Source organism: Callorhinchus milii, unplaced genomic scaffold (genome assembly GCF_018977255.1).
Source record: "Callorhinchus milii isolate IMCB2004 unplaced genomic scaffold, IMCB_Cmil_1.0 Scaffold3, whole genome shotgun sequence".
NCBI classification, from domain to species: Eukaryota; Metazoa; Chordata; class Chondrichthyes; order Chimaeriformes; family Callorhinchidae; genus Callorhinchus; species Callorhinchus milii.
Genome location: NW_024704744.1, coordinates 55,063,166 through 55,088,717, shown reverse-complemented (window position 1 = coordinate 55,088,717; position 25,552 = coordinate 55,063,166). Strand labels below are relative to the sequence as shown.

The 25,552-nt window shown below is 38.4% G+C and overlaps 1 protein-coding gene across 1 annotated transcript in view; it reads left to right on the top strand.

Moving 5' to 3' along the window:
• Positions 1-25,552, top strand: part of LOC103178966 (WD repeat-containing protein 64) — an 85,201-nt gene that overhangs the window by 2,238 nt on the left and 57,411 nt on the right. The window contains exons 3-8 of the mRNA XM_007893985.2: positions 1,031-1,161; positions 6,943-7,036; positions 9,381-9,487; positions 19,422-19,532; positions 21,241-21,455; positions 23,750-23,890. Coding sequence (XP_007892176.2) covers positions 1,031-1,161; positions 6,943-7,036; positions 9,381-9,487; positions 19,422-19,532; positions 21,241-21,455; positions 23,750-23,890 — 799 coding nt within the window. The remainder of the gene's footprint in view (positions 1-1,030; positions 1,162-6,942; positions 7,037-9,380; positions 9,488-19,421; positions 19,533-21,240; positions 21,456-23,749; positions 23,891-25,552) is intronic.

The following is a 25,552-nucleotide window of genomic DNA, read 5'->3' as shown; positions in this document are numbered from 1 at the left end:
AGAGTTAATAACTTTCATATAAAATTAACCAAATATACCATGTCCTGAAATGCTACACACACTTTGTCTATGAAAGTATGACTCAACTGGTAGCAAATTTGGCTCACAATGTTCCTCCCACGTGCAAATTTGCTAACAGTACACATTCCAATACTGTATATCATTTTAAATCATCTGGACTATATATATATATATATATATATATATATATGTATGTAAAGGGATTGGTGTTTTAACCCATCTTCTCTCCTTGTGTTTCACGTGTCTCCCTTTCCCCGTGCCTGCATCCTTACTTTACCCTCTAATCCTCTCTTAAGCAGCCGGCCTTCTCTGACTTCAAGTGCCTCCTTCTACGCCTGGTGTCTAAAGTCACTCGCAAGTGATTCAGTCTCACTTTCTTCGCTATTGATTGCAGCGTTGAGTTACTCAGCTCAGGGCAGGGCCGGTGAGGATCCCTGCGTCACAATATGGACAATCAGCAGCTGCGGGACACATTCTGTTGCCAAGAGCAACAGCCCCGATGCCCGTGGAGGAGGGCAATTTGTCTCAGGGCTCGAGTTGGGCTGCACAGATGTGATTGTCCTCTCTCTTCCTGCTCCAACAGAGCAACAGGTCCAATCCAGAACACCACCCTCTTCCAGCAGAGGACCCACACTTTTGTGCTTTACATCCTTCCTTTCCAATAATAAAAGGGAACGTTATTATTGTGCTGTGTTCCCCTGTCCTTTTACAAAACATTTTTGTTGAAATACCGAGGGAATAAAAGAACAGCAAAACTTTCAAAATGTCGTTCTCAAGTCTCAAACCTCCAGTTCTCACAGAACCCTTCACCCTAACTGCTTTCGAGATATGTTTGGAATCGTTCAACAATTTGATGGCGGATATGATACGAAGACTAAGAGAGACAGATACTAAAAAAATGTTGCCAGACAACTTTGAGGGTGGGTAGAAACCACAAAGCAATATCATAATTATTGCCACTTTAGTTATAGTAGCTTACGATTCTAATGCTGTGTTTATTTACAATCAGAGCACCTTACTTATGACAAGTTTTTTGAAGAAGTGGACCGTATCTTTAAAGGTGAAGTGAAAACTGAAAACATAAAGGCATTTTTTAAGAAGGTTAACAACAACCCAGATGTCCCAGTAGACTGGAGTGAAGTAAGTTCTTAAGACATTTTATGTGATATGGAGAGATTCATACGGGCAATGGAGTTTTAAAATAATTGGATTTTATGAATGGTGAAACTGGTGAGACTGGCAAGAGAGAGAGAGAGAAAGAGAGAATGAGAGAGTCATCTCAATCTTTTTCAATGCCCTTTTTGCCAGGATTCCCAGCTCTACTGCTTATAAATGCAATTAATTTTAAATTCCACAGCCCATATCCTTACCCATACTAACCACCGCACCCCCATCAATTGCAGGATTCTCACACTAAATCATTTCAGCTCTTAGTACATCCCTGCCTCTCTGACCATGCTAAAACCCCATTCCCTTTCGCTCAGCTGGCTGCAGTCTTTTGTGCGTCCCTTGTCCAGTCTACTCCATCATTGTCAGCTACTACACTCTCAAACTCTGGAACTCTCTGCCTCAATCCTTTTGTCCACCACCTCCTTGCCTGTTTTCAGATTGCACCTGAAGTCCTTCCTCTTCAACCATGTCTAAAGTCACCTCCCCTTTATTCCCAACTTAGCATCAAGTACCGACACTTTTAAGCAAGTTGTTGTTGTTGAATGGGAGGAATGAAAGGATGAATTTTCTCATGTCATTCTGTTGACCCTTGTGGTTGACAGGAAAGTAGCCCATTTTGGCCAATGGAGATTCCAGAAATAGCTTTGCCACACAAAGATCTGTTGTCTAGTTTTCTTTTCAAACACTAGCATCACATTGTTTCGATCGAAAATGTAAACATATCAAAAATCATAAATTACATTTCTTTTTATGAAAATTGTATTCATTTGAGGACTTCTGGATCTATGATTACTTGGTTGGAAGACAGTTCATGGCTAGTTTATCAATTACTTCTTGCTTATTAAACATGAAACAAACAATAGCAATTACCTAACTAGGGCACGATCAGGACAGAAATGTTCAATAGACTGTAAAATCTGCTAAAAATAGCTATAAAGTCCAAGTATGGTCTTCCTTCAATTTATTCGTCATTTTCCACTTCCAGAAAATGTTGGATCAAACCTGTATACTTCTATTTTTAATTTTTAATTTATTAGTTTTACTGAAATATATTTTTTACAATGTCTTTGTATCCAGAATGTTTTATATATTCACATGTTTTATATTTACTTATGGTAAAACTGATATATACATAAGTGATATGAAATTGGCTGCTGCGTTCACTTACAAAACACACAGTCAGTACACTTTACACTATATCCTGTGAAGCGTTTTGGGGGTACACCTGACATGAAAGGTCTATTATAAGGATTATTGTTATTAATAAATGTTGTGGAAATTATTTTCTCACTTCATATTAGAGTTACTAGATCACAAGCGTTTGAAAATTTAAAATAATTATTTCTATATATAGGAACAAAGGAAAATAGGAGTAAGTTATTGAACCAATTGAGCCTGTTCCATCAGTATATTAGATGTTGGCAGATCTTTCAGTGCCTGTCTTTTCACCATGCCACTTAATACCTCAACTATCCTGTCTGTCTATCTCTGTTTTAAATATGCTTTCTACATCTTTCTCATAATAAATTAAAGAAATTCAAGATTATATGCTCAACAGTTTTAGTTTATGTTAACATTGTGATTAATGTATTAATATTAATTAATCCTGGTCCTCACCTTCAAAGCCATCCATGGTCTTGCTCACCCCTACATCTGCAACCTCCTAACCCCCTAACCATCCTGCTTGTTTCCTCCGCTCAGCAGGCTCAGGTCTGCTTCACATTCCCCGCCTCGCTCACCCCGCTATTGGCAGGCGGGCCTTCTGCCACTCTGCCCTCACCCTCTGTAACGCCATCCCACAGTCCCTCCACCTCGTCCCTCCCTCACCTCCTTCAAGACCCATTTCAAGACTCTCGTCTTCGACTGTGCTTTTGATCTCTCTGCTTCCCCCCTTGCCCTCCACACTCCTGACACCGACCCCCAGCTCGGGTCCGAAATTGTCTGTCCAGCGCTTGGGACATCTCCCACCTTGAAAGGTGCTATACAAATAATATTTTTGATGTTGTGTTAAATATGTTATGTTTCTCACTGTATGCCAGAAGTACATGGAAAATGGAATCAGATTTCGGTGAGGGAATGAACTCAGTGCCGTTCCATTTCATTCATATTTTATATGGTGACTTGGTCAACATTAATTGAAGTGTATTAAGATTAGAATAGTATTTCTACTCCCCAAGTCGTTAATTGAAGCACACACCAATGCTTACAAACAGATCATAGCTCAATTAATATTTCTTCTCCTTCACACACCATAGAACGCTGGGGATTGCACAGAGAGAACCGTAATTGAATTCTATTTTTAAACACTAACATCAAAAGATGTTGCCAGCGTTGCTCCCGGACTACTGTGCTATGCATGGAATGCAGAACTCTTTGATGGCTTTTCACTTTGTTTTTCTCAACTATTTTACCAACAAAATACCCAGTCATTCCACTTTACAGCAAATCCTGTGTTTGTGAAGTTTTGATGATAATAATAATAATAATCCTTGCATTTGATATAGCGCTTTTCACGTCGGGAGGACGTCCCAAAGCTCTTCACAGAACACACTATAAAAGTGAATTGACTGTATATATTTGTGGGCGAACGCGGCAGCCAATTGTGCACAGCAATGTCCCACAAACAGTCATAGATTGAAAATGACCAATTTATTATTGTTTTTGGTTTTTGGAGGGATTATTATTAGGCGTGTGGAGTAAGGAAACTTGCCCAAGGTTTCGCCCTGCCTGGAATTGAACTCAGGTCTCTCGCTTGCAAAGCGAGTGCTCTAACCACTGAGCTACAGGACTATGATGTGATATATCAAGGTGCATGGATTATTAGTAGTACTACTACAAGGATTATTAATGGTATTAGTGGGCACATTTATAGCATTAAAAAAACACTCTGAGAGAAGAAATGGATTTGTTTTCAGATCGAAATTGTGTACCAAATGGTGCCACTCGGATGCCACAGTGACTATAATACAAGGAATAATACAAATCAGGAATAGTTTTGAGAGCCTTTACATTGGCTGATGGGCCATCAGTGATTGTAGCAGAAGCATAATGCTGTGACCTGTAAATTCTGATTGCTGTAGTTTCTCTTCCTACATCAACTGGTCAGATCGGATTATCTTCAGTAGGTAAAGCAGGGGAAAGCTGCAGAGGAAAATGAAAAAATGTGTGTCGTAACTACCATTGGAATTATTGGCGAGGCATCAGAGTGGATTGAAAGCACATTGTGAAAGCACGCATAATGAACAGTAAATTATGTAACATATTGCCCCTTTTTCAGACTATTCCCTTGTTATGCTCAGGGTTAATGTGTCTCTTGACAAATTAATGGGTTACTGAACATACTGAAAGAAAATTTATGGAGTGTGCTTGCCAAATTAGACACTTTGGCTAGAATTCCTCATGGAGCAGTTTTATGCATCAGGGAATACATGCGTCAATGGATTGCATTGCAGTTCTTCAGTCTGATTACTGCACTTGTCCTGTCAGACAGAAGGTCCGATATGGGGAAGCTTAGCTATGAGGACTGGCTGGAAAAGTTAGGACTTTTCCCATTAGAGCAGAGAAGGTTACGCGGGGACCTGATAGAGATCTTCAAGATCATGAAAGGTTTCGACAGGCTAGATAGGGAAAAGCTGTTTCCGCTGGTAAGTGTGTCTGTGACTCGTGGTCACAGTTTTAAGATATCTACCAAAAGAAGCAGAGGGGAGGTTAGAAGAATTTTTTTCACTCAGCGAGTTGTTAGAATTTGGAATGATCTGCCTGAAAGGGTAGTGAAGTCCGATTCGATAACAGCTTTTAAGAGAGAACTGGATAGGTATCTGGGGAAGACGGGTTTGCAGGGTTACGGGGAGAAAGCTGGTGAGTGGGGTTAATAAAAGTCAGTTGTTCCGTCAAAGAGCCGGCACAGACTCGATGGGCCGAATGGCCTCCTTCTGTGCCATAACATTCTATGATTCTATGATCCTTTCAGCCATTGATTTGTTTTCTAGCTTGCAGTCAGGTCAACTTCTGATCAAAATGTAACTCTTCACTGCTTACTATGCAGTTAGAATCATAGAATTATACAGCACAGAAGAGGCCATTCGGCCCATCTTGCCCTTGCCTGCTCTTTGAAAGAGCTGTCCATATTAATCCCACTCTCCCGCTCTCTCCCCATAGCTCTGCAAATTTGCCCTCCCTAAATACCTGTCCACTTCTTTCTTGAAAGTTGTGATCGAATCTGCTTCCACCACCCTTTCAGGGAGTGCATTCCAGATCCAAATAACTCGCTGCGTGAAAACATTTTTCCTCATCTCCCTTCTGGTTCTTTTCAGCTGTAGGAAGAAACCGTGCAAGATTAGAGATGAAAGATTGAAAACAAAACGACCCGAGATGTTGCTTGATCAGTCTTTGGCATAATACAGTAGCCATTACACAAAAGTGACTTCAGTGAGGAAATCAACAATAAATTTGTTAAATTGTAGAATAATATGTTACAGCTCTGAAGCAGGCCATTTGGTCCATCAAACCTGTGATAGTGTTTTTCACCATATGAGTGTCCTCATCTAACCTCACTCTCCTGCTTTCTCCCTCTACCTTTTAAGGATCCTCATTTGAAAGCAAATTTAATGATGACATGAGTTGTGTAGGTTGGCAAAAGACGTGGTGCTTAACATTGTTGCATACTGGTGTAATAATATTACCTTTGATGGTATAGGGAATTTGGAGTGGTTTGAAAGTAACCTTTGAAAATTTACTCTTTGAAGTGATCAAATATAAGACTGAGCTCCCAGATACCACAGGTCTGTTCCCTATTCTTATGGCATGGTGGTCCCATATTAGAGGTGTATTTTAGTATTTGGCCTTCAAAACCATCTTTTTCATTTTGAAAAAGCATTTCTCCTTGTGCCACATTAACCCCTCTGATATTGTTGTTCAATTAGAGAGACTTGCTGTATCATCCAAAAAAAAGAAAGCTTTTATGAGATACTTTGTCTAGAATGTTTTCTATTTTCTGGGGTGTTTAGATTGAGCTGGAATGGTGTTGAAAAGTATGTTTAGAAAATTGAATAATACCAGGTACAAAACAGTTTGTATTGAAGTTATGCATTATAACATATATGGGGGAGAAATTACCACATGGGTCTAGAATCATTCTATTAACGTAGCATTTCAGAGCATCCAGAATTTGGCAAAATGTTGAATTCAGTCTTTGAATAAGAATAATCCTTCCATTTACTATAGTACCTTTCACGTTAGGAGAACATCACCAAGCACTTCACAGGATTTACTATAAAATGTAATGACTATGTATTTTGTAGGTGAATGCGACAGACAATCTTGCATGCAGCAGTATCCCACAGACAGCCAAGAAGGGAATGACCAATTTTATCTGGGGCCTGGATACTGAGAAGAACTCCCATTTCATTTTGAATATTGCCATGGGATCTATACCATCCACCTGAACACGGAGGCAGGACCTCGGTTTATCATCTCGATTTACAGCCTGAACTTAGAAGTCAATTTTCCATAGTTGTTAAACAAAAGCTGGCTTCAAAATTAATACAATACAAAATTACATTTGTAGAGCGCCTTTCACGTGGGAGTAATTAAGAATTTAAGGCAGTAATTAAGAATTTATTGCATTCCTGAGACTCTGAAATGGTTTATTAATAAGAGTAAATCCTGACACAAGTAGACTTTCTCCCCATTAGTGTTTTGTGCAGAATAGTAACTCTCAGGATTACTAATATTGTAACTTTATTTTTGCAGCTGTTTGGATATTACCAATCAGAAGAAAGGGGTATTTACAAGGGGTTGCCTGTGTTTATGGTTTCGAAACGACAACGAGTTGTACAGTCAGATGGTACTGCAAATATTTTTTCCAATCTTTATCATATAACAATAACTTTGCTTAATAATAATAATTCTTGCATTTGATATAGTGCCTTATCATGTTGAAATGTTGTTAAAATGTGTCAAATTGCTTTGCATTATTTACTGTAGAGTATAGTGACTGTGTACAATCACCAAGATAAGATTAGTCATTCAACTCTGGTTTGTTTGTGATTGCTGCATCTGCCTATAAAAACAGTCAGTGCAGTCATTACCCTAAAGTGCTTTTAGATGTTTTGACATAATCAGAGGCTATAAAATGCAAGTTCTTTCTTAATTCTTTTTCTGTTTCATGGTCCTCAGTGTTATATATGCAGAGTCTATTCTGTCCATTCAATGTTAAAATAGCATGATTACACAGTAGCAAGCTGATTAAATACACTGATTAGGACTGGTCCCTTTGCAGATAAGCAAACTGCAAATAATAGACATCACACAAACACAATTTAAAAATTAACTAAATTGCATCCCTCATAACCCTGCATGCTTCAGATATACACAGAACTGGATTTATCTAACTTCCACTTCTCTGTGTTGAAGCCCGATATAAAGAATCACCCATTTGGATAGTTGGTGCGGAGAATTGGCATTTTACTGCAATTCTTTACTGCAAAAGTTATAAACTGTTTATGAGAGGTTTGCTGCCCTTTTTGCAACTTTTCATTTGTCTGTCATCAGTGTAGTAACATTTCATTGATGAATGAAGCCTAAGTTTTGATTAATCCTCTCTGTTCAAAACATCTCTCCTTGTGATTTTCTTGTGATTGAAGCCATGGTTGGTTGCACTATTTTCGTTTTAGTGTATTTGTTCTTTTTCAGTGATCGATGCCCCAAACTGAGGCCTACTGCAGAAAAAAACATTTTGGATGGCTTAAGCAAAGCAAAAACAAAGCATATATTCTAACCCCAGACATGATTCCTAAACATCATGACAAGTATAATGCACAATTCTATACAATAGAACTAAAATTCCACCTGTCTAGTGCTAAAATTAGTTCCTCTGTTTTGTGCTGTAGAGTGCGGCAGAAAATTAACAGTTACAAGGTATTTGAGTTTAAATATCATTAGAAGTAGGTAAAAATGTTAGCATTGAAATGCGAAATGGGCTAATTAAGATGTCTTTCAGCTGAATGCCATTGTCTACGGTTGTGTAATTCTCCACTTCCAAAAGTACAAATGCAGCAAAGTTTATTTTTACTCATAGGTAGGATTACCCTTGAGGATGGAATTAGCACCACTGTTCAAGGGGAGACTCTTTTTGTTCATTGATTTTGCAGCAGCATTTTCTGCAGATAATGGAAGTGGACTGTCATTTTTGTTCTGCAGGAGGCAAAGATAAGTAACTACCATTGAAAGAATCTTTGATTGGAAGTAACTTTCATCAGAAGTAACTTTGGGAAGGAGAGTTTCAGTGCCATGCAAATAGCGTGGTCTCAGAGAAGTGATCTCTTCTCGCTTGTTCAGCGACCAACCCCACCACTGTACTGCGTTCTGAGACGTTATCCTAAGTGAAGGGTGCTATATAAATGCAAGTTGTTGTAATAATGGGTTGTGGTTTTGGTCAGTCAGGTCTCTGATTCAGGCAGAAATCCATCACCATGAAGTATCCAAACCAAACTATTAATGGACTGAATTGTTGGATATATCTCCCTATGTTTATTTGTTGATCTGGGCCATATGGGAACGTTAATTAATTGAATATGTGAAATGCAGAGGATTTCTGTCAATTATGTTAAGCAAAACTGTTACATAGAGCTTCTTGTGTTCTTTCATGAAGCATTACTCTCTTAATTCAACTGCAGAGTATGACTGGAGTGTTGGCCAAGCTACTTAGATAATGTCTACTAATTTGGTAAAGTTTTTTGCACATTTATACTGTTTCTGTGATAATTTCTTCCGCAAAAAATTGAGATATGGCTCATTATTCAAGGTGATGCATTGCAGGAGATAGGTAAGCGCACTTGACCGACATGGTGCAGTCTGGGCATGCATCTATTGAAAGAGCTTGTGCCCTTGTGTGCGTTTCTTATTTTGAATAATAAGTTAAATGTTGAGGTTGGAAAATACAAAAAAAAGGGACAGCTATGGCTACAGGGGAATTTCTCGGTGTAGGTAGGCTGTGTGGAACTCTCAGTTTGGTTTGGATAACCTTAAGCGTAGTGATGGTTTTCTACACCTGGGTGACCACCCCACAAAATGTGCTGCTTTAAATTCTGCTGTTCAAAGCAATAGTGATGTCTACATTAGGTTGAAATAATAAATGAATCATGAACTTTAACGATTTAAATTGACTTAAGCTCTTCTTTTGTTTGCAGAAGATAGAACGATACGTGATGTTATTCAATGTATTATTAACTTGCCACAACTTGATCAGAATATAATCGCTTCTCAAAAAGGAAGGATTTTACTCTATAATAACAAAGTAAGTCTGAATATGGTGAAATGAAGCTCCATGTAAAAATCCAGCAGTCGCAATTTTGTAATTCTTAAAATGTCTGGGAGCATCATTATAAAAATGCTGGGGAGATATTCCACTTGGGTTAAGGTTTATTCTATATATGAAGTATTAATGGACTGAATTGTTGGATATATCTCCCTATGTATATTTGTTGGTCTGGGCCATATGGGAGCATTAATTAATTGAATTTGGAATAATTCCAAATTTGGCGAATTCTTAACAATATAGGTTTAGTAGTGAAGTTTCTTTTACTGTAAGTTCTTTTACGAAACTACATAAAACTAACCAAAGTTAAGACAATTTGTCAACTTCTGGACACTAAAATATTAAGTGAATTTCTCCCACATATAAATTGTGATAATTTAACAGTGCATGTTAAATTGCTGGAGTTTAACCAGCTAAAAAAGTATCATCTTTCCAATTCTGGTGATGTTGGTTGGGTCGATATGTATTTTTAATATATACACAAATTGGATCATCTACAATCCTACAAGGGGAGAAGTAATATCAGCCAGTATCAGACACACTGTTTTAAGACCTTTGTGTCTTGATCAGACATCTCTGAGATATGTAGTTAGTTCTTTCTCACTCTTAAGCAGCAGTATCAATTTTCATTATCCTTTGGAGATGATTGGCTCAAGATTTAGACTAAACACAAATTCTGCACCAATTCTCTGTTGTTCAAATACTGGATTTTATTATTTTAAATTTATCAGTTCAGTTTGGTTTATTTGTTCCAATATCTTTGCTGCAGTCTGTAAGCACAATTATACTGTATCACACGGGTTTACTTATAGCACAACTGGGATGTGGACTTTGCCATTTATTCACCAAAAAATCCAAGATGTGCACAGAAGGTGCCTGTCTCACTTTAAAATGCTAGTTCACTTTTCATACACTAAAAATGATTGACTTCAGGTTTCCACAGATGTAGCTTCTTCAGCGTGCAGGAACTGATGTTAGTGGTGACCTGATGATCTGGAAGTTGGGCATTTTGGGCATTAAAAAGATCCTCACTGGGGCTCCTGGCTCATTATAATGCTGGTTGGAATTTTATGGACCTCAAACTATCATATTATAATGTAAAGACCACTTTGCATTTTACATAATCAAACTCAGCAACAATAGAACACTCAAAAAAAGATTAATTATCTCTTGACAGATTGATGATTCAAGATTCAGATCAAACCTCAACTCAAATTAAGCATTATTTAATTCTCTGTCCTGTCTCCTTGTTTCTACTAAGGCAATTGTGCAAGATTTCAAAGCACCTCCAAGGGCACAATAATAACCTTAGAGATGCTGAAACAACAATGTTATTATTATGCAGCTCACAGTTCACTGCAGATTTTACATTAGCTCACCGTGATCACTCTTAGCAACTATTATTATTATTATTATTATTATCACTCTTAGCAAATAAACCCTTCCCTTCCAATATAGTGGGGTATTATAATGTCTAAGGAATATAGGGATGGGGAAGTGTCATTTCATTATTTTTTTTAAAAAATCTTAAAGTACAGTATTCAATTCTTGACACTATCTATTGGAATTCAAGTTTTGGTTACAGGTTCATTACTAATTAATATATTTAATGATTTGACTTCTCATGACCATAGAACCATAGAAATGTATAGCACAGAAGAAGACCATTTGGCCCAACATATCCAAATGCTGGTTCTTTGAAAGAACAATCCATTCAGTCTCATTTACCTAGCTTTTTCCCAAACCGCTGCAAGTTTTTTCCGGTTTACAACAACAACATGAATTTATAAAGTGACCTTCACGTGGGGTAGCGTCCTGGAGCACCTTAGATGTATATGTGGTTCCAATTGAAAGCTAATCTGGATTCTGCCACAACCATAGCTCCCTTCAGAACTATCCAATTCCTGATAAATCTCTGTGTAAAACAATTCTCATTCCCCCTCTTTGCTTGTTATTGGCTGTTATTGGCTTCTCCCCCTGTAGGGTATCATAGACTGCTGATCATCCCAGTATTTGTAATCAATCTATCAATAACATTATATACATTAATTCATGAACTTCTGACTATATGTGCTTATTATGTGAAACTCAGGCCACCAAACACATCAAAATGTACTAAATCTCTGCCACACAAAACATCACCCACCCCATAGGCTCCTCTACATTCGTTGTTTTTCCCATCTCATTGTTTCAATGCTTGGGGAAAGCCATCCGTCACAGTACAGCTGACACTGGGGATCTATCTGCGTGATGCCTGTCGGTCTGTCCTGTATAGACTGACCTTCTATTCAGTGTCGGGTTGAGTCCTCCTGTCTCTGAATTCATTTTTCAATTCGTCCAGTCAGATTCTGCTTCTTCAGTCAGTCTTTGTGGTATTTAAATCACTCATTGATTCTCATTTGATTCCTTCATTTTCTGTCCAATGTTAAACCAATATTAATTAGTAATTTCCCCACATCCTGCTGGATGCAGGGATTTGTGCGAGAGCATTGTTTTCTTCTTTGCACCATCACTCAGGACCTGCAGAAATGTTATTCTGAAACTTACATTTCAATACAATTTACATTTATATGGCACCTTTCACATCAAAGGGACATCTCAAAGCTTCACATAGTTGACCGAGCACTCAAGGTGACAGTAGGGGTAGAGGAGTTGAGTAGGGTGGGAGGAAACCTGAATGAAAGCATGATTCGAGAGAAAGATCTGAAGTGGGAAGGGAGGAGAGAAGCAGAGTGACTCCGAGGATGCAGTTACTGAGAGAGGAAACAGAATAGCTGAATGTTTGCCACCGATGGTGGGGTGAATCATGCAGGAGACATGAAACAGGCACTTTGCTCAGTGGAGGTTGTGGCTGGGTTGGTAGGTTACAGGAGAATCCAGGGATGTGATAGTCATTGCAATTTGAAAATGAAACATTGTGCTCATTGTGATGAGGAACGTTTGTCCTGAGAAATGAGACTTTAAAAGCTTTTCAATAAGTTTGATAAGTTAGTGAGTCATCTGGTTTCCTGAAGGAGCATTTAAAAGCCATCAAAGCATTTGGTGCAAATGCTCATTATGCATTGATTTATCAATTCAAATTGGATTTCACCAGAATAATACTGAACTTCCTGTCATCAAAACCTTGATTCTTTAGAGAAATAAATGTAGTAAAAGGTTTCTTGTATATCCATCAACAAAAACAACTTGCATTTATATAGTGCCCTTCAAGCCGGACAGCATCTCGGAGCACTTAACAATGCTGGAGCCTGATGCCAAGCCAGGGGGAGGGGGAAGGTGATCGTAGACATGGTTAAAGAGTAAGGTCTTCAAGCGCGACCTGAAAATGGGGAGGGATTGAAGGAGAGAGTTCCACAGATTCAGGGCGTAGTGGCTGAAAGCACAGACACCAACAGTGGGGAGGAGCGTCCGGGAGACAAGGAGGAGGCCGGAATCAGTCGAGTGGAGGCAGCGGGTAGTAGGGTGGGGAGAGAGCAGGTTGGAGAGTGAGGGGGCTGGCAGGGTATGAAGGGATTTAGGATTGAAGATCTTGAAATCGATCCACTCTGGCAGGGAGCCAATCGTGTTTGACAAAGACTGGGGTAATGAAGGTATGGGGTTTAGTGCGGGTGAGAATGCGAGTGGCGGAGTTTTGAATTAGTTGAATTTTGTGAATTGTGGAGCAGGAGAGACCAGGAGAATTGTCTATGTAATAACTTAAAAGCATACTCAAAGATCTCTGTCGACACTGATCCATCATTTCAGTAACCTAATAAAGCCTTGCTGGACTTTGATCAAACTTAATAAGTGGAAACAGTCTAGCTGTGATGAATCACTGGCAATAAATGCCTAGGTACATGCAATTTCATGTGTATAATTGTCATTTGGTGACAGCAGCAGCATAAGTGTATATTACATTAGATCAAGGTTCAGTTGTTAGATGAAAAAAGGCTATGCAGAGAAGAACCGCAGACAATTTGGTTGCATACAACAAACAAAATTCCGCCCCTGGACAATTTGCCACATGAGAGTATGAACTGTGCTTTTTTTTTCTTTCCCTGATCCAAATACCTTAACCAGGAATTTGAGGGGTTCAATTTAGATTTCCATTTCTTCTGGGAATCATTTTGGCTGTGTTTCGTCTCATGTCCGAAAATGTTAGGCTTGCAAAGATAAATATAGTTGCATATGGTTAATTGTATATCTTGTTTCTCCTCCTTTCCTCTATTCTGCTATACAAATGTAATTTGATATTGTATTCTATTCCACTTGAGGATAATGGAATTTGTTGCTATAATAAGAACAATCCTTGCCTTTACTCAGAGCTGAAAGCATCTCAAAAGACTTTCACAATGTTTCCCTAAAGATTGTGTACTCATAGACATGACATCCAATTTGTGCCATGCAATGAAGTGAATGAACAAGTAGCCACTAAGTTAATAACCAGTGTTTTATATTGAGGATTGTTGGTCAGGACACAGAGAGAAACTCCTTTTTCTTTTCAAATAGTGTCATGGAATCTTTAAATCCACCTGAATAGGTAAATCGGACCTTGGTTTAACATCTCATTAGAAGGATGACACATCTTGACAATATAGCATATTCCCAACACTGTATTGGAGTATAATGACCTTATTGGGTTCAAAGATTCTGAATCAGGTAACCTTTGGAATATTTGCCTCTGCTTTTTAGGGACTCCTAAATTATTTGAGATTTGTTTATCTTATCCCAGTCTGCTTTCTAAATTAATCCATTTCTTATTAATCTGCAGAGATTTATTTTCTTTGGAAGAAATGGCTAGATATTTCATTATTAGCCTTCGCATTGCTTTATCACGCTGTGCACTTGTTTTATCTGAGCTATCATGTTATAATAAAATACTATTACTCTAGGAGAGGCTTTGAGTTGAAGCCTCTTACGATACCTCAAGACTTCTTTCCTTTAACTTGATGGGATTATTGATTGGAGATTGATTTAGAGAGGAAGATTTTTAAATAATTGATATTCAAAGTATTTTTCCTTCCTCTCTCCAAAAGAAAATATTTATTACTGATTATATGTAGCAATGAAGTCTTATATCTGGTGTATTGCTGGGATCTGTGCTCTCAGCTGTCATGCTACACTAGTGCTGTATGTAATTGGCAGGGCAATGGCATACCTTGGAGAGGCTACATTTAACTTTGCTGGTTAGGTAACCCAGATAACCCAGAGCTATCCAAGAAAGCATGGTACCAGTGATGTATGCAGGAATGAATTGCATAGATAAGTCAATTTAAGGATTCAGGAAACAAATAGATCCCCTTGGAAAGTAGAGATATGGTGAGGTTACAGTGAGAAGGCAAGGAATAACAATAATAATAATGATAATCCTTGCATTTGATATAGCACCTCATCACATCTTTAGATGTCTTAAAGCGCTTCACAGAATATAGTGTAAAGTGAATTAACTGTACATTTTGTGGGCAAAATACGGCAGGCAATTACGCACAGCAGTGTCCTACAAACAGTCGTGGATTAAGTGACCAAATTATTCTTATTATTTTTTGGGGGGAAGGAATTATTAAACCCGGAAAAGCAATCCGCCAATCGACTAATAACCGGGTTCCTACTTACAGAAACATGTGGAAGAAACAAACTTGCCCAATGTTTCGCCCTGTCGGGAATCGAACCCTGGTCTCCCACTTGTGAAGCGAGTGCTCTAACCACTGAACTACAGAACTCCACATCAGAATTGTAGAAGTTTACAGTGCAGAAGGAGGCCATTCGGCCCATTGAATCTGCATCAGAACAAGTTAGTTGTTCACTGCCACTGCACTGCCCTATCTCCATACCCCTTGAAGCCTTATATGTACACATATCCGTCTACTTCCTTCTTGAAACCAAAAGGAAATGGAAGTCAGGGAAATAGTAGAATGGTCTGTTACATTGGATGGCTCGATGGGCCAAATGACCTTTTACCATTCCTAAATTCTTGTGTAATCCTATATATTCAGCTGGAAATGCCACCTGGATATAGATTACTTTATTTAAGCAACATTTTATAGTGCCCAGGATTTCACAAATTATTGAATTCATTCCTAGCTTTGAAGTTGTTTCTGTCTTTAAATAAACTTCTAGAAGACTGGCTTCAAAATTATGGTTTTATTTAAGAATTTGGCAAACTCTGGACGCTCAGAAATGCTACATATAGTAAATCTAGGTGGACTTTCTCTTCAAATATGCGTAGTTTTCACTTATGGATCTCTCACTTGAGTGAAGTATTGTTACCAGTGCAATATCCTGTGTTTGGTGACATATTTGCTAGAATCTCACCATCCAGAATCTTGTCAGATTACAAATTTTTCAGTCAGCACATGGAACAGCTTCAAATGTCACGTCTTATTTTTAACTCCCAATCTGTGCTTTTAGTAGAGATAAAATATTTGTGAATGGATCTGATACTTCAGCAAAGAATCTTTGTATTTGTGCATTGCTGTCAGGCTGTTCTGGGTGGTGTACCGTAATACATTTTAAAATCAGTATTTCTTCATCTTTATGGCCTCACTAATTATTTTTTGTGTGAACTGAATGCCAAATTCCAACAGCAATCATAATACTCTCACATGCTCTGTGTTATTCTTAACTTTTACTTTTGGATTGTGGGGCGTTCTGATAAAAGGCAATGTCCCAAAATAGATGAACGGGAAAATAGCTAGTTAATATTTGAACTCTGAAAATCTAAGCAGAGACCCTGCTAAAGATGTTTCACCCAGGAGAAAGAAAGGTAGAAGGGTAAGGTTGGGCTTGATGTTGGAAACATGTCTTGATTATGAGTTACACATTACAATAGAGTTTAATTTATAATGCAATAGTTGGAATTCATAAAATCCCAAACTGCTTTACAATGCAGCCATAATAGCCAGTTTACCTGTGCATCACCAATTCCTGTACCATACAGCAAGTGACATCGGTGATGACCTTGAGACCGGCTATTTTTAATGTGCAGAAAGCCATTTATAAGGTGGCAACCGACCAGTTTACAGGAAGCAACCCAATTCCACATACCATTTGTTATCATTGGAGCAGTGCTGTTATATAACACATTTTAATGAATCTGGACTGTATTTCCCCATCTATGAAGTTTGGATGGTACCTTGCATTTTTTCTGCATGTCATTTTCCTGGTTTGCAAGCCATTTAATCATATAATAATAATAATCCTTGCATTTGATATAGCAGCTTATCGAGTCATTGAGTCGTCTCAAAGCGATATACTGTAATGTAGATTGACTCTGTATTTTGTGGGCAAAATGTGGCAGCCACTTGTGCACAGCTATATCCCACAAACAGCCATGGAGTGAGTGAACAATTTTTTATTTTGGGAAATTTTTGCCCAGACACTAGGAAAGACAAACTCCCTTCTCTTTTCAAATAGTGTTATGGGATCTTTAACGTCCACCTGTACAGGCAGACAGGTCCTCAGTTTAATGTCTGGCACCTCCAACAATCCAACACCCCCCATCACACCCCCATCACAGCTTAGACTGTGGTTTCAAGTCCCAAAGTGGTGCTTGAACCCACAACCTTCTGATTTGGAATTGAAAGGATTAGTTAAGATACAGATCAGCCATGACCTAATTAAATGGTAGAACAGGCTCGAAGGATTGAATGGCCTACTCCTGGCCTATGTTCCTATGACTCAGAGGCAAGAGTGCAACCACTGCGCAAGGCTGAAACATAAATACACATAGGTTCCCAAAAATCTTACAGAAAACCAGCTTCAAAATTAAAGGCTCCATTTAAGAACTTGACAACTTCTGGAGATTACTACGTTAATAGAGTAAATCTCGATCTAGGTGGAAATTCCACCAACAAATGTTTGATTGAAAAATAGTTGCTGGAATCTTTGTTAGCTGATGAATTTCATTCTTTATTTTAGTTTTTTAATTTAATTTCCTTACAGATGAAGCTACAATCAAATGCTCATCTTGGTGTAAGTATCTTTGATTTCTATTTCAGTGCAAAGCAAGAAACGTGCATTCAGTGTGTGGGTCCGTACCAATCGAAATACTGTGGCCTGAAATTCCAGGAGACAAGCATTGACAGAGTTAATATCAGTGTATGATTTTTATTTGGACTGGTTCAGTGTTTAGGGAGAGACGAACATACTCTTCCTTAAAAACTTACAGCAACTGGGAAGTATCACAGCTAGTCACAGCCTGACATGTGAGAATCCCACTGACTGCCAAATTCGTGAGATTAACCAGATGCCAAACCATGAGAACAAGAGGAGCTACCCTAGAATGGAGCACAGTCATTCAATCCGACCAGTAACTAGCAAACTAGTAGAATCTGGGTACGCTCTGTTGCCCAGTCTCTGGGCTTGTCGTGTTGCTGTTTTAGTATCCTTCAACCCACACATTGTGTCATGAGAACATACCAGCTTGTCAATCTCCACACAGTAGTCCTGAACAGTATAGTGAAAAATGTACATACATGTTATGGGGTCCATTAATCTTTATTAAATTACCGACCACAGTTATGATCTTAGGTTTCGACAAATTAAATTAATAAAAAATACAGAGACATTTATTCACAGATAGATACAGTAAACTCCTGATAACTGGTTACTCCAAGCGCAAAGGGCTCAGTGACAAGTTATTCAGAGTGGTGAGTTTGGCATATGTATAAATACATAAATAGATGCAGCTGAAATACTGACAGCAGGTCGAGGTAACAAGTTAAGACAGGGTTGAGTTATCAGAAGTTTACACAGACAGCCATAAACATAAATATCATACTGAGTATTTATCAAAGTTTATTGCTTTGTTGGCTAATTAAAATTAAAGAGTAAATAATTGTACAATAATAACTTGCATTTATACAACGTCTTTCATGAGGATAGAGTCTCGAAGCACTTAACAGAGGTGCGGTTTGATGCTAAGCTGGAGCTTTAATGTCTATTTGAACAGGCAGAAGTGACCTCCTTTTAATGATTAAATGAAATGCTGGTAGCTCCGATAATGCAGCGTGCCCTCAAGCTTTGCCCAGACAATGAGTTCAAAGTTGCAATTAGAAGTTTCTGTTACTCTATTTTCCAAAGGCTTGCATGCATCCTGTGGTGTTTTGATCAGATATAGAGGTGCAACTATTTGTACCTCCATATCTACATAAAACATAACAATCAATTGGAACACAATGTCCTTCACACAGCCACAAAGTGAATGACCATTTTTTTTAATCTGGGGTATTGTTGGCCAAGACCCAAAGGAGAAATTCCTTTCTCTTTTTGAATACTGCCTTGAGATTTTTAATAACTACCTGAATAAGCAGATGGGACCTCTGTTTAATGATTCTTTCAAAGGATGGTAGCTCCAATAATGCAGTACACTCACAGCACTACACTGGAGTTTCAGCCCAGACTATGAGCTCAAACTCCCAATTAGAAGCTTCAGTTAGGTCTATTTTCTAATGGCTTGCATGCATCCTGCAGTATTTTGCTAAGGAATTATACCAGATGCAAGTATTCTTTTAACATTTAAAAAAGTAAATTTAATTTGGCAATGTGATAAATTTGTAGCTGGTACATCACAACAATGCAGGATCTCTCTGTTTGTACTATTACAGCTGTGTAATTTCCTCGACGATTCATGACAGCCTTGGGCTATTCCTACATAATGCATAACACAGAGCTTCCTGCCCTCTGAAAGACGATACAATTGCTCACAAAACACCAGCGGAAAGCATGCAAGCCATTGGAAAATACATCTCCAGTAGCTTCTAATTAAAAATAACATTAAATCATTTATCAGGTTGTTCCTAACATTAAACGAAAGTTATTAATGTCAGGCTTAATATTTTATTATATGTAATCACTTAACCATTCTCAATATCTTTCACACAGTCTTGGAATTGAATAGTGGTGTATAAATGAATGTTTATTTACATTTGTCCAGGAAAATGCGCAGGTGACGGGCTGCGATTATCTTTATCAGCTGAAACGAATTGTTGCTACAACTGAAACAAGCATTGTTATTTGGGACCATAAGCCAAAGAGCAAAAGCCAGGTACATTTGATAGCTTTGCTCTGTTGTTTCGCATAGAGAGTTTGTATTTTTCCTTCTGATTTTTTTTTATTCTTGCCATTATTTTCTGGCATTATTTGCTGCGGTTTCTCCTCCAGCCCCTGCACTATCACGTCTGGCATCCCCCAGGGCTCTGTCCTTGGTCCTCTCCTCTTTAATATCTACATACTTCCCCCTTGGTGACATCATCCGCAGACATGGGGTCAACTTCCACATGTATGCAGATGACACCCAACTCTATCTTTCTGCCTCCATCCTCAACTCCAGGACCAATGCTGTCCTGATAGACTGCCGGTCGGACATCAAGTCCTGGATGAGGGCAAATTTCCTACAGTTGGATGTGAACAAGACTGAGGCCCTCCTGATTGGCTCACGCCAGCGCCTCAGCACCTCAGGCTCTGGCAGCATCAACCTCCATGGTTGCACACTTCAACTCACCAAGCCAGTCAGGAACCCAGGTGTCTTGTTCGACCCTCAACTGTCTTTTCGTCCCCACATCCAAGCCATGACCCGCTCTGCCTTCACTCACTCCATAACATCGCCCGACTCCACCACTACCTCACCCCTCAGGCCGCTGAAACTCTTGTTCATGCCTTCATCACCTCCAGGCTCGATTATGAAAACACTCTGCTTGTCAGGCTTCCCAACTCCTCGCTCCACAGGCTGCAGATAATCCAGAACTCTGCAGCCCGTGTCCTCTACCGCACCAAACTCCATGACCCCAGCTCATGTCTGAAATGCTGTACACTGTCCAGTACCTTGGGACATCCTCCCGATGTGAAAGGCGCTATACAAATGTAATCTTGTTATTGTATTTTGTTATTTATTAATAGCTTTATTTTTATTTGAAGACAGTAGGCAGCTGTCTGGTCCCAGGACTCAATTAAAGCTAGTTTGTATCCTACACCTTGAAGCTGCATGATAATAGTTTGGGTAATTCAACATCCTATCATCAAATGCTGCATATCTGTCTAACTTCTCATTACTGGGAAACACAGTGTTGGTCAACTATTGTATCATCACCAGCTCTGCCCTTTATTGTGATTGGGTGGCTCAAGATTGGCTCTCAGCCTTGTTCAATGCACCAATCCCAGTGAAATTAAATGGGTCATTCGAGGACAAACCGTACTGCTCACTGTAACCTGTGTCATGGGAGCAGCTTAGCAGCTGTGGAGATGAGTCTTGAGAATGTACTGATTATGAGGATTCTTCATTACAGGTAGATAGTTAGTTAGATACCTATATGTTTTTCTACTATATCTGGGGACTACTCTGGACAGAAACTTCTCCTGCATGAACTGTATTGCCTGTTTAAAATCTAGATGGAATAACCCAAACAAATTGTCTTTGTAACATCAGCTGATTGGCAGATACTGAAAATGTGTTACGTTGACTTAATTAACTTTACATCACACTGTCATCTGAGTAATGCTGCAGATTTCATATAATCCTACTTATTTCATATCATGAAGGAAGTATATGTTGATTTGTGTCTCAAACACATACATTTCCACAGCATATTTGTGCCACTTTACTGAAGGGGGATAACTTGTCACAACTAAGATTTGAATTTGCTTTATGTAACCATTGTAACACAAATTAAATGCTACATTTCATTTTATTTTTGCCCAATTAAAAATGTGCAAAGTGATACGGATGGCCTGAAACTGATAATTTTATTTTTCAACAGGCAAATTATTTTACTCTTAGGCCAGTGCAAAACATTCCACTCTGTGTCTGCACTTTGGCTGGCACTGAAAATCTACATGAAGATGGCATTCTGATTGGTGATGATGGTGGATATGTGAGCCTGATCATCTTGGGAAGTGACGACTTCAATCCCAAAAAATCCAAAGAGACTGATGGTACACAATCCCAGATCTTGGATCCACGCTTCCTTCGTCGGTATGTACGGTTCGAGGGAGAAATCCGAAGCATAGGCTAGATCCTTTGGCACTATTTGATAAGAGAAGCACATTCCTTCTGGTATCCTGGTCAATCATTTTCCAGATAAAATTGGTCTTTCACTTCATGGCTGTTTGTAGAACACTGCTATGTGCAAATTTGCCTGCAAAATATACAGTCACTACAGTTTACAATAAATCCATGGAAGTGCTTTGAGATTTCCTCCCAGCATAACAAGCACTGTATCAAATCAAGGATCATTATATTGATTATTTATGTCAGAGATATGATAATATGTACTCACTTTGCTCTTGGTGCTTCATAATATTATGTCAGGGTGAAATTAATTCATCCTTGTGCAGCTAGACAATTATTCACTGGAAATATTGATTATTAACTGTTGAGTGATTATTAGTTATTGATATCTGTGACTTTCATGATAATTAAGAAGAAGAACTAAGGCAGAATCTTCTCCTGTTGCCTATAGATATGTGGTGATGGAGGAGGGGAGAAAGAGTGATACCCTGTGTGTTGATATTTGGAAGTCACATATTGAAAATGGCAGTCAGGATGGTTCAGTGTATAGAGCTGTAGATTACAGTCCAGGAACTCACTGATTTCAATCCTAGTCACTGTGAAAAGCATCGTATTTTTTTGTGCGTTTTTGGGGTCGGCCAGGGTTTGACACACGCGGAAACCCATCACCATGATTAAGAGCATCCAAACCAAACTGAGATTTCCATGCATTCCCACCTACACATGGAAATTCCAGAGATAGTTTGTTGAAATGGAATGCTCACTCTCTCCCTGGAGGGACACATCCTGCTCACCTAATTCCAGAAAGCATTTGGTGCAGGTTGGCAGGAGTCAAGGCTTAGGGGAGACCCCAGAGTGTGCATTGGGGTACTAACCAGCTAAAACCATATAGCTTGCCATTGATAGCAAGCTTTCCTGCTGCTTGTCCAGCTAGGACCTACTGAATATATAGAAACTTTACTCAGTAGTTGTGATGACTTTCAACCACGTTGGTACTTAATGTAATCAATTGATCTAATGACCCCTCTGAGCCTACCAAATTGACACATTATTCTGCATATATAAAATAGAAATTGATAAAAGTTTGGTATGTTCTTTGCACCTGTGAGGATTCTGTTCAACACACTGATTGTTAGGATAAATTTCGAATGAGCATTGATTGAGCCAGGTGGGAAATGAAATGATTTTGTTGTGTTTCACTGTCAGAAGACTCTAATGGCTACTGTTGCTCTGACTGTTGGAGATGAAGGAGCAGATTTTTGTTGAGCAGACTATGTGTGTGCCTTGACTCTATAGTAACTTGACAAACAATGCCAGCTAAATTCTGATCCTGTGGCGGCTGTGAGACATTGCTAGATGGAAACCGCACAGAAGCAAAACTGAGTGACTCAAAGATGAATGGATCGTGACCTGCAGTTAATATTTGTGGATTCCTTGTGATTTCTAGTTAAGATTCATTTGTGATCCACAGATATTCTTACATGCCTGAAACAACAATGAAAGAGTTGGCAAAAGAGTTGAAACTCCAATTAAGAGAGGCTAGTTATGAACACCATAGAAGGGGAAACCTTAATTCCACATAGGCTGTTCTTGCTAGCAAAAGCATGATCTCATTAGTAAATAAATATTTTAATCTGGCTGGGTAGCTCTAATACTGGAGTATAATACACTTATACAGAAGTCTTATGTCAAATGTGCACTAAATCAAATCCAGCTTCTCCAGCTATTTGTTGATTCAAGCCTCATATCAGGACTTGAGCTCTTAGCCCTGGTTGATGTGCCAGTGGAGGTCCCATTCCTTGATGGGATTAAAGCCTTTTTCAGTGTCCTGGCGAGCAATCCTCTGGACAAATCAGTTAATGCATTTTAATAGCTGTCAAACCTCACAAAATACTATCCTGTGCGACGGGCACTATATAAATACAAGTTGCTGTTTGTGGGATTCTGCTGTGTACAAGTTGGCTGCTTGTGTTTGTCTACAAATACAAAGACACTTGGAGCAGTTGACCGCAAAGCACTTTGAAACAATTCAACCTTACAAGCTCTCTCAAATTCAAGAATTATCGTTGACAATCATTGTTATCAAAGTTTAAGGTCATGTAGAATTTCTGGAAAATAAAATTCACCATCAACTTATTATTAACTCAGAAGTTAGTTTCCTATTGTTGTTGGGGAAAAAAAAGCAGGTGTGATTTTGGACCTCTGATCCAATGTAGTGTCAATTTTTGATAAACTCTTGTCATCTTCTCTTTTTTCAGCCCTATTATGCGCCGGAAGCTGCATAGTGAATGGGTTTTGAAGGTGAAGTTTTTCACACATTTGAATTGCTTTGCATCCTGTTCCTCAGACAGCATTCACTCCCTGGTCTTGGATCACATACAACGAATCGAAGATTGTCAGTGAGTCACAAGATTTTTTTCACAAAACTACTGTCGATATGACTTAATTGAGTGAAATATTATAACTATTTGATAATTATTCACAGAACAGTAATCACGATTAATTATATAAGGACTGATAATGGTTGATAAGACAGTAATGAGTTGATATTTTAATGACTATTAAAAGGCTTCTGCTATATCTGTAATTAAGTTTCCTTACTCTACACGCCTCATAATAATCCCTCAAGAAAAAAAACAATAATAAATTGGTCACTTCAATCCATGACGGTTTGTGGGACACTGCTGTGCACAATTGGCTGCCCACAAATATACAGTCAATTCACTTTACAGTATATTCTGTGAAGTGCTTTGACGTGAAAAGCGCTATATCAAATGCAAGGATTATTCTTATTATTAATCTTGAAGGAATTGGACTATCAAACTATTCACTTAAAGTTATCATAATATACTTTACTTGCTTCACTGTGACTTGGAGCATACTTATAAAGTTTCACAGTGGTACAGCAAGTAAATAGACTGCTGGTTTATACTCCACATGAGCCCCCATTTCTCTGATCCCCTCTCCTTTTCCCCTTCTATTCATGTCTCTCTCATGTATGCATCAAGTTTTCTCTTAAATACATTGATTTAATTTAGAGTCAAGCCAGTAATGTTAAGCACCTTGGGACATCCTCCCAATGTGAAATTCACTTCATAAATGTAAATTTGTATTTTATTGAAGATATTTTATTTTCTTCAACCACAGCTTCCAGCAGAGTTTGCAAAACCTGAATTTTATTGTACAAATAAATAATAGTCATCAAGTTGGCATTGAAACAATATGTTTCGCCCACAAAATATATAGTCAATCACTTTACAGTGTATTGTGCAAAGCGCTTTGAGACGTCTTGAAGATGTGAAAGGCGCTTTACAAATGTAATTTTTGTTGTTGTGATAAGGCACTAAATCAAATGCAAGGATTATTATTATTACTATAAATCGCTGAATTATTTAGAATTAAGCGAGTTGTGTACTACCAATTAGGAATTCAGAATGGATATACTGAAACTTCCATGCTGAATTTCAATCACAATTGTGATTTAAAAGTTTAACATTTATAATCTGTCCGTGCAACTAATTTTACTGTGTAGTGTCACAACAAATCCTTCTTTCTGCCCACATATTATAATATTTTCCTTGCACAAATTTATTCTAAATGGAAAATACGATTTTTTTATTTGTTGTTTCCTCCTTTATTATTTGTTGTTTCCTCGTTTATCCCAGAATCAGAATTATCCTTCTATTTTGTGTCCTGTATGATATCAGTCCAGTTATTTTAAGTTAGTTTAGCTTATTTTCAGTTATTTTTCTCCAGCTGTGTGCCTTGGTTACATTGCAGTTTCATCTCATCTGATAGTGGGAAAGCTTTCCTCAGCAGAAATGTAATTGAATGCAGGCTAGCAGGACTCATGTTTATAACAAACTAGTAAGATGAAATTCCGGTGATTGGGAGTTATTCACCCCTTACTGTTCACCTTTTTGAAGGTTAGTCGCCTACTAAATACACAGTGACTATATTTTACAGATTATCCTTTGAGACGTCCTCCCAACGTGAAAGACGTTATATCAAATGTAAGGAATATTATTATTACTGAGCAAATGAAGGACAGGGTGTCCTGC